Source organism: Seriola lalandi, unplaced genomic scaffold (genome assembly GCF_002814215.2).
Source record: "Seriola lalandi dorsalis isolate HSWRI2012SDOR001 ecotype SW California unplaced genomic scaffold, Sedor1 jcf7180002054357, whole genome shotgun sequence".
NCBI classification, from domain to species: domain Eukaryota; kingdom Metazoa; phylum Chordata; class Actinopteri; order Carangiformes; family Carangidae; genus Seriola; species Seriola lalandi.
Genome location: NW_019524910.1, coordinates 475,302 through 485,723, shown reverse-complemented (window position 1 = coordinate 485,723; position 10,422 = coordinate 475,302). Strand labels below are relative to the sequence as shown.

Below are 10,422 nucleotides of genomic sequence, written 5' to 3'. Positions count from 1 at the left end.
TTGGGGGGGGGGGTTCAGGATGTCATAGATCTGAGGGAGGTCCTTATTCGAACATGATATCTGAAGCTTGGCGCAGGCAGTTGGAGGCGTCAGGGGGCATGTTGCTATGTGAGACATTGTTGGCGTCCAGACGCAGATGCTTCAGACGGGAAAAGTTCACGGGATCAATGTACTTGCAGAAACTTGACAGGTCAATCTCTGCAAAGAATCAAAAATGGAGAGAAAGTTATGGAAGTTTGGAGAAAAAACAAAATACTTAAAAGTTATAATATATCTTTTATGCCCCGTAATGCCTGGGGTTAAATGTACCACGTGGAGTTTTTTTTTACCACCAGCTCTACAGAGCAATGTTTTGGGGTGGGTCCCTGTTTTGATGACTCATCTTGAACTCCAGATGACACATAAATTTATCCAAGCAAATGTGATTTGGGCTAACCCTGCCCATCATATAAAACCACACTGGAGCGTCAGCAATTTAGACCAAAGCAGGAGGTGTGTGTTTAGATGTCAGTTCTTTTCCAAAGAATGTGGTTGAGTTAAAATTCACCCCTGTCCTCCTCCTGATCTAACAATGTGGGTGAGGGACTTGTGGGTGGAGGCTAATCGTCCTGCAGTTTGCAGCTCCGTTTCTCTTTACAGCTTTGCATTGCACTGTATTTGCTAAGTCACGCCCACTTAAAAGCAACTCAGTTACATCTGATGGATTTGATTTAAATCGTTCTCATAATGAAACCCTGCCCACATATTCTGTTTCATTCGGAAAAACGTCACACCACTGAAGCTAAAGATGCTCTAACTTCCGTTTCACTGTGAAACTCTGAAAATATCTGAAAATGCTAATAAGTATAGATTAGCACTCACTGGTGATCTCATTGGCCTGGAGGTAGAGTTGCTCCAGCTGCACGTTGATCTCAGGGATGGACTGCAGCTTGTTGAAGGACAGGTCCAGCTCCACCAGTGATGTCACATTGAACACACCAGCAGGGATGCCGCTGTCCACCAGCTTGTTGTGGGAGAGCCTTAGGTACTGCAGCGAGGGCAGCTTGTTCAGATATCCGGCTCCAACGCCATCAATGTCGTTGTAGTCAGCATAGAGGATTTCCAGTGAACTGGGGACACCGGCCGGCAGCTTCTTCAGCTTATTGTGGCTCACATCCAGGGACATCAGCTTCTTCGGCCCTTTGAATGCCCCTGTGATGGCATCAGAGGTTAGCTGATTGTGCTGAAGGTTGATGGAGGTCAAATTTTCTTTGTCATTCAAGAGTCCAGAGGGGAACTTGGACAACTTATTGTACATTATCTTCAGCTCATCAAGGGACTTTGAAGGAGGGATGACTGGCTCTGTGAGGTTGTTATGGCTGAAGAATAGCTTCTCCAGGGCAGTGAGTTTGTCGATTGTTCCCTTTGCTATCTTAGCATTGGTGATCTGGTTGTTGTCAAGTACAAGCCAGCGAAGTTCAGCAGTAACATTATCAAACACTCCTGCCTTGATCTCTTCAATCTGGTTGTTCTGGAGGTACAGGTACTTGATCCCTGTTGGGACTATGGGAAAAAACTTGAGCTTGCGGCTGTCACAATACATGGCGGAGGGGAAGTTGATTGGGCACTCGCATTCTTGATTACAGTTGGGCCCTGATGGTCCTAGCATGGAAACGGGCTGGTAGTCATAGTCATAATACTGGCACAGGGCCATACTGACCAGTATGGCCAATAAGGGTACACGCAGAGGGGACATGGCTTCTGGGGATCCAACAGACAGAAGGGAAGGGGAGGCAGGGAATAACAAAGAAAAGTTAGAGGTTAGATTTGCCAAGAGCAACAAAATGTAAAACCATAATCTTAAACAGAAAAAGACAAATGCACTTGCTTTATTCAAACCCCTGCTATTCTTGGAGGTGTGGTGGTAAAAAGGGCCGTTTGACAATTTTAGCTGATGTTCACATAAATCACAATTCAAACGTGTTTGATTAGAATAAGGGAAATGAAGGGGAAAAAAATCAAATAAACTATTTCTTTAAACTGTAATGCAAAACAGATTACAGTCTTGCCCTCCAACACACACCATAGCCCAGTGCCACACCCACTCCCCAGAGAGTTAGTGTACAAAATCGGTCAAGAGTTCATGTCAACCGATTCGAGTCCTACATGCCTTGATTCAGTTATCTGTGTTGAGCCACATCATTACAGCTGCAGATTGAACCAAACGGTTCTGCTCCCAGAACCACTTCATCTATCAACTTGATAGATTTCTACATGAACCAGCAATGGGAGCAATAATGCAATGCAGATGTTCCAAGAGTACACAGACTGTATACACAGACAAATATTACACCACTTTTAAGGTATTTTTTGCATGTGAAGCAGTAAAAAAGTGGTTTTCATCAGCATTTACGTTTATAAACAATGAAGGAAATACATAGAGGGAGGAACTAAAACCAAACCTAAAACTAGTTTAGGATCATGACTAAAAAATCAACCCTGCAGACAATGCAAAACCAGAATGATGAATTCCAGACCCATGAAAAATGCAGACACACACTGGATCCAAGTGCAACAGATTATTTTCCAAAGCCTAACGTCCCTTAAAATCTATGAAACAATCATAAAAGGCACCGTAGAGCCACATAAACATGTAAGATCTAGGCTCATACACCACTCTTGCGTTTCTTAATCCAATATGCAAATCATATAACTTATTTTTTCTTCCGTGCTCTGGTATTCTCGCCTACTCTGCTGCAGCACTAGCCCATGCCCAAAAGCCTAGCAGTGACAGCTGATAATCCCACCCGGAAAACAGAAATAAAGAGGAATAATCAAACAGGAAATCACAAATCCATGCTTCCACATGCAAGCTTACCTGTGCTTCTCTCTTTTCGTGTGTGTGGGGTGGAGGGCCAGTAGGTAAGAACAGTGTGGTGTTCAAAAACTGGAAGTCTCTGGAGAAAAACACAGAGGGAAAGAAGGAGAGAGGGGGAGGAGAGAGAGAGAGGGGTAGATGGAGAGACAGAGAGGAAAAAAAGGAGGAGGGGGAGGAGAGGAGGCTTCTTCTTCCTAAAGTCAGTCAGATCGTCATACAAATTGAAGATGTCATCAGCGTGAATGTCTAGGGGGAGCATCATCCAAAAAAGTGCAGTTACCTAACTATGAGCAGGTGCAACAGGACACAGGAATATTGCACCACAGAAAAAGCTTAAAAATGTATAATGGTGTTGATATTACCTCCACCTTTCCCACCATTTCTGACCTTTACAAATCAACCACTTCTTTTGCATCATTTAATTGTCCTCCAAACAATCACCCCAACGTGTTTGCAAGATGGTGCATGGAAAAATCTAAAGAGTAGGAGAAGCAATGTGTGGAAAAATGTGAAAATGATCTCTGGCAGCTATTTAAACCCAGCCGCCCGTTATGAGACTAAATTCAACTCTACCTCTTGAGACGTGAATAAGGCTTTGGAAAATCTGACAAAAAGGTTACGGGAGAGCCAAAGAAGACTTACATAACACTTGACGCAAACATTTCTTCTCTTCTGTTTTCGAACAAAGCCATGGTATTGTAAGGGGAGAAAGGTGGGCTGAAGCAGATCCAATTGATCCCATATGTCTTTGCTGTAAATTATTGTACTTTTCAGTCTTGCGCCCCCACATTCCTGTCCATGCACTTTAAAGCCCTGCAATCATCCCTCTCTGCAGTATACAAACAGTGAAACAAATGGATAAAATGGACCAGGGTGGTGTTTTACTCATCTCAAAGGTGGGGTTGAAGAAGAATTTGGTGAGAGAGAAAATGGCCAAATGTTTCTCCCATTTGTTGTGGACGTCCATCATGCCGCCAGAGCATGCTGGGAATTGACGCCTGGATTTAATAGGTCGTAGTGCGGTCTGTTACTCTACTCACATACCATTCTAAGGGACCATGTTGGACACAGTTGTGGAAAACTTTCATTCCTCACATTCTAACTCAAGAGCTCTGATTTCACAAGATATGTAATGAAAAAAAATATATGTCTTTGTTTTGCACATTTTTTCTTTTTCTCCCACACCAGATAATCAATTTAACAACATTTAAGTGGCCTTTTCAACTGTTTTGAGCTTGGGTTTTAATTGCATACTGTTGCTCTGGCAGTCATTTGGCTTACTCATTATTAATACTGTGTTCTGTATGTTACTTTTACATTGGTTATTGCATAAAACCACAATATTAGCAGCACTGCGAGGCATCAGTCATTGTTATGGCCTCCCACATTCATTTTAAACTGAATACATGGATGGAGAGAGCTTAACCCACTACAGGGTTAAGACTTGCATTGACTGACCCAAAGGAAGTCTAGCAGACGGCCCATGCATCTCCAAAATCTGCTGAGCAAAATGTTGGAAACTATCGGGCTGATTGCACAAACTGTGAAAATGAGGTTGAAAACAGAATGGAATGTCCCTTTAATGTGGACCACTTACATTTCAAACACGGGCAAAATCGTTTGAAACAGTATGAGGATGAAAACAAACTGTTTGTCATTCAAGTATACAAAGCACCTCAAAACCTCCACAATAAAAAGGCAAGCAGTGATCTCCAACAATTCGTCATATAAGCACACTTTTTAATGCATCTCAGTTTTTTGTTGCAAGACAATAAAAAATGTCCCACATCTATTTTCTCTCTCTGGAGCTGGATTCTCTGAATCTCAACTTAATTTGACCCATCCAGTGAAGCTCTATATTTATTTTTTTTTCCAGTATTTTTATGGCTTTGTACTTCTCCTTCTTTGAATCATATCTCTCTATCTGGAGGAGTTTCTTTTCTCTTTTTACTCCCATGTGTGTTACTCACATTCAGTGATGGATAACTGCAGAGTCACAGTTGAACAAACACCAAACACCAAGCAAGTCATTAGTATTGTCATTAGTAATGTTGAGTTAATAGTTCAAAGCCCCTTAAAGGTCACTTAACACATGTAAACAATCAACAGAGAAACTTTGAAGGAGTATGACATGTAGGAATATATCTTTTTAAAATCTCACTCATTTTATCAAGTCGTATTTTACCATTCATATCGTCTTAGAACAAAACTACTGTCTGAGCCCACAATGTTCAACTAAGCAATATTTGTTTTCTTCTATTCATTCTCAATGAAATGGCTCTCGCTAATGTAAAGGGTTGGACAGTACTACTAATTCCACTGAGAATCAACTCCCCATTTGGCAGCTTTCAGATCCCTGTTTAAATTGCTAGTCAGGCAATAAAGTACAAGTTGGGTGAAACGACCTTTGTGTGGTTCATCTGCTTTGTAGATTTCAGCAAGTCTTCAAGTTTATCCCAATCTTAAGGTGAGTCCTTTAGGATATCAAATGTGTTATGTGATGGTCCAGATTTTTAGAGTTGATTGATCGATTTTAAGGATTGCCCAAACTCAAACATTAAACAACTGACTGATGAACAATGGACTGTGGGATACCAAGAATTTATGTCCTCTATATTCAGGCAAAAGAAAGCTGCACTTATGAAGATCCACCCCTTAATTAAAACCCTTGATAGTCACCTACATGGTAATATAGAAAAGGGCTGACATGTGGGTTGTCTGCACACCCGGTGTCATGTAAGGCCATGAAGCACATGTGGTTCATCAAGCTTTGTCTTTATTTTGATTCTGTCCCCTTTTTGTCCCAGTTTTGAATCCCTATCTCCATGCACTGCAGCCTTTTTGTGTCACATTCACAACACACCTTGATGTGTTACCTCTCTGATGCATGGTGCTGCCAAATGCTTCATAACACATGGGAAATACAGTTATCCAACTTAGTTACCACCTTCTTTTTTTTTTTACATGCTCCATGTTGATGCCCCAACCAACAAGTATGAAGTGCAACTGCACTCCTATAATTCATTTAATACATCTAATTACTCAACTGGGTCATCAAATGTTTAATTTAAGGGCAGGAATGCCTAATTTGAGTGTATAAATGATCAAAAACTACCCTCTTCATACAGGGTAAAAGATGGACAAACCTCTCAGATTGTGCTTCCCATTCATACGGACACAGTTCACATTCGGGCCCTTCATCAGCAAACTGACAAAAATATTTATTTCTTTGAGGTCGGCGTGTTTTTACCTCTGTTACAGGCAGTGTTCTTGTGTCAACCCAGACTTCAGATGTTCCAGACTGTTCACATAGTGGAGGCTGGAAAACAAACAATTTGTCAGATTGCTTAGTCACTGTGCTTCTCGTTGAATGTGTTGATGTCTGCCTTATGCTGTCATATCCTTTCCATTAGACCAGATGGTAGACATTGGCTTTTCTGCAGTTTTTTCCTAATACTTTGTTTGTGTGGTTTAATTTCCCTGTAAAAAAAAAAAAGAAGCCAAGTGAGGAGTTATATCAGAGTTTAAATTCATTAAAAGTGAACAAATCCTGTTTGGATTTCAGTGATGTTTTCTTTTATGCAGTATATGTAGAAAAAGGACACAAAACTTGGATGTGGGATGGAACAACAAAAACTTGGATGAAACTTTTTCCATTCATTGAATTTGAACGGCTGACCCAGATATTTTTTCTTTCCAAAGTTAAAGTAACATGCAGCAAAGTTCCTGCCTAAGTTCCTGCCCCACACCTCCTCCATTTTTTTCCTTTGAAAGGTCCACTTCCCCAACCAAGCCTGCAAAATAAACCAGCATTACTCTTTAAGCTACATTAAGCACTACAGTTCACAGTGAATAATGCAAAGGTAATAGTCCTACCTATTCCACTGAGAATCAACATTTCAGACTACAGCTCTGTGCAGCTTTCAACTGCCCAGATATTTTTAGCCATGCTAGCTAACTAGCTTTTCAGTGGCTTTTAGTCTTGGTTTGTTGGTTTGAAATATAAAAACAGTATCTTTTCATAGAGTGCTCTGGTTGCCTAGGGGTTTAAGATGCAGACCATGTAATCAAACAATATAAGTTCATAAAAATCAAAGGGCCGATGTACCTAGCTACATGCAAGCTAATTTTATGCCAGCAGCAAGAGTTAAAATAAATCAGCCAATTATATTTATATAGCCCAATGTTACAAATCACACAAATTTGACCAGTAGGAAATGTGAATATCGTGTAAGTCAAAGGGACCTAAATTGTAAATTTTATAAATCTTGTATTTGAGTCTTGTATTTGATTGTTTGAAATGCATTAGGGAAAAATGTCATACCCTCTACTTTTTTAAATTACATTTTTATAGATGCATTAAACATGGGAAATGTATTCATTTCTCCTAGAGGTAACCTACGGACAAAGCCCTCAGATAAAGGAAAACAAGGGGCTGCTTTTTCTACAAGGTACACATTGTGCCCTTCTGTGCATGAATGTTTGTTTCTTTGAGGGTTGGCTGCCTTTAACTGTGTTTCTGGCATTGTTTTTGTGAACTAGAAAGCTGTTCCAAACTGATCTTATTATGAAGGCTGGAAAACACATATTCTAACATTTTCGCTTAGTCAGCCTTCCTCCCCTTCAAATACTGGCTTCCTTACTGGCTTTTATCACCGTTTTTCAAACAATTTATTTGTCCTATTACATTGAGTTCCTTGTTATAATGGGAAGCGATGGATGACAGCCTCTAACATAAAAGATAAAGGTTTTGGGTTTTTGAATGGTTCTGACTCAAATTCTGACTTATGTTTAAAGTTTGATTATTTCCATACACAGTTGCAGAATTATGTGAAACTATTCACAGGAAAGCATTGCCAATAATGTTACACAGCATATGCCAACTATAGACATTTGGTTGCAGATGTATGTTAATCATGCTCTGTTAACATATGGTCTTTTGCATATAAGCAACATACTGTTTTTAAACACTGAGTGTCTGATGAGGGTCAACATAACAATGGATTAATTGCAGTAAAAGGCAAACAAAAGTCAGTATATACAGTAAGTTATATAACTGATATAACTAATCGTTTGCTAATCCCCACCCCTGTTCAGTGATATATTAGCATTTTTCCACATGAAGCAGTGTACATGGGGCTATAGTAAGAGCAATGTTTGGCATTTAAACAGTTTGGAGGATGTTGTCTTTTTCTTAAACTTATATAAGAGATGGATTTAACAGCGTGACTTGTCTGCTCTAATGCACTGAAAGATATTAGCATGTCCAGCTAACTAGTTACCGCTATTATTTTTTACGGTTACTAGCTTGGTCATGACTTGTACATGTGGAAGTTGATCCTGGATGCTGTTTTAGCTGATGTCTGCAGCTCTGCCCTAATTAAAAAGTAGCTTAGTTGCAGTCAGACCTTCCATCTGTCCTTATCTTACACATGTACTTTTAGGGACTAACAAGCTCTACATTGCAACAACAGAACAATGCTGTTGCTTTATTTTGCAAGTCCTCATTAATGGTGAGTTTTTCTCTGGGACATATAGCTTTACCCTCAGTCTTTTATCACAGTATTTAGACACATCAAGTGTATATTTAAAACCTGTTTCTTTTTTCAATCTAACTTGTGTTAACATTATGATATATATGTATAACATATAACAATATGAAGCTTAATATAATGGCAGCTTAATCGGTTAGCCTAATCGGCTAGGTAGCCACAGATGATAACATTAATACTGATCTTGTGGGTTGAATTTTTTTCTGATAAAATTCATCAGTTGAAAATGTGAAGAGTGCTTCTGTCTGTAATCAAGGAACCATTGTTTTGAACATTGGTAAAAAAATTGTAGCTCTGCTCCTGTAATCACTGTAAGGAGCATACGTGTCTTATTTGTAGGCATAGCAACAGTAACTTGAGGTTCATATATCTTTCTTGTATATGAAAAGGGGTTCTTTAAAAAAATATTTATTTAAATTATAGTTTCATGATTATAAGTGCAACTGCTTTTTACTATAGAAAAACATGCACTTCCCTGCTCAACACTGGATATATATATATATATATATATATATATATATACATATATATCATAGATGAAACATAAAAGATAAAAACTGGTATGTGAAACAATCTGGCACATGTTTTAAAGTGCAGCACAAACTATCTTCCCTGTCAACAACACACGCAGACACATTCACAGACACATAAATACGAGCACATGAGAAAAAAACTTTACAACTGAGATACACATGCACATGCCCTGACAGAGGTACACAGATGGAGATCCAAGCAAGCATATTAGCAAAGAGGGATATTCTTGGACTTCTTGGCACGGACACACAGAGGCTTCTAATAAAATCTCAGACAGCACCCAGACACCACCTTCTGTTCCTACCATGTGGTCATGTGGAAAGCACTGTGCTTAAAACACTCATCCCCAGGAAGGCCAAGTGATTCCCTCACCTTGTCTCATGGGCTCACATGTGCTGCAAGAGTGAACTGGCTCTAAAATCAGATGACAAGATCTGCTTAACACAACATACCTCTGTTCTTTTTTTGGTCTACATTTATCTCCTACCTTTATTTTCTTACAATCCATAATTAAGGGATACAGTATAAACTGGGCCAGCTAAGGTGTTTTGTTTTGATATAGAATATCCTATAATAACAGGGCTTAACACATCACTGTGATGTTGATATGAGGATTTCATTGAGGAATTTAGTACCGCATTGCCAGTGCCGATTTGCACATTGAAATAACCATCTGTATAAATCTGTGGCACATCTGCTCTTTCGGCAGGATCTCACCACTCTTCGCTTAACATGGTGAAGCAGCTCAGATTACTTTGGTTGCATAAGTGCCACAAGACAGGCACTTCACCTACAGACGCACTCCGGCACGCATGTGAAAACACACACACACACACACACACCAAGCAATGAGTGTATGAGCAAGTTGTTACGTTGATGGAATCATATTTTCACACAACAAATTTTTCTCTGAACCATTTCTACGGACACACACACACACACACACACACACACACACACACACACATACACAAATATTGGCACAGAGCCTAAAGCAATAACTCTAAGTGCTTATGGTCTAGAAGATAGACGTGTGTTTAGGAGATCAAGTTGCACTGTGCTTATATGTGTGTGTTTCAGGGGGAAAGAGAGAGAGAGAGAGACAGAAAATAGAAAATGCTGTACTGATAACCACCACATGGGGGCAACAGATTGAAGTACATTCATGTTTGCTGTATTGAGGCGCCGGGATGAGCGCCAGAGCTCAAACACTAATGCTTTTCAGACTGTCCTTGTCTTAAAAAAAACAAAAAAAAACAAGACCTAAGTCATATCAGAGAGAGAAGATTCAGAGCCAGTCATAACTCTTAAATGTCCTGTCTTTTCATCGCTTCTTGTTTTTTGGATGGGTCGTTTGCGTTATTGTAATTTGAATCCCCACATTTATCATTTTAAGCAAAGGAGGCAGTTTTTATGGAGTCCCAAAAGTGACAACGTTCACTACTGGGCCTTAGGCTGAATTGAAAATATAAATGAATT

At 39.6% G+C, this 10,422-nt stretch overlaps 1 protein-coding gene across 1 annotated transcript; it reads right to left on the bottom strand.

Moving 5' to 3' along the window:
* Positions 1–6: 6 nt before the first annotated feature.
* On the bottom strand, positions 7–3,007 carry lum (lumican). Its single transcript, XM_023408212.2, has 3 exons — positions 2,858–3,007; positions 862–1,740; positions 7–198 (listed from the first exon to the last, which is right to left on the bottom strand). Exons 2-3 carry the CDS (start codon positions 1,733–1,735, stop codon positions 44–46), a joined length of 1,029 nt encoding a protein of 342 aa, XP_023263980.1. The 5' UTR covers positions 1,736–1,740; positions 2,858–3,007; the 3' UTR covers positions 7–43.
* Positions 3,008–10,422: the final 7,415 nt, after the last annotated feature.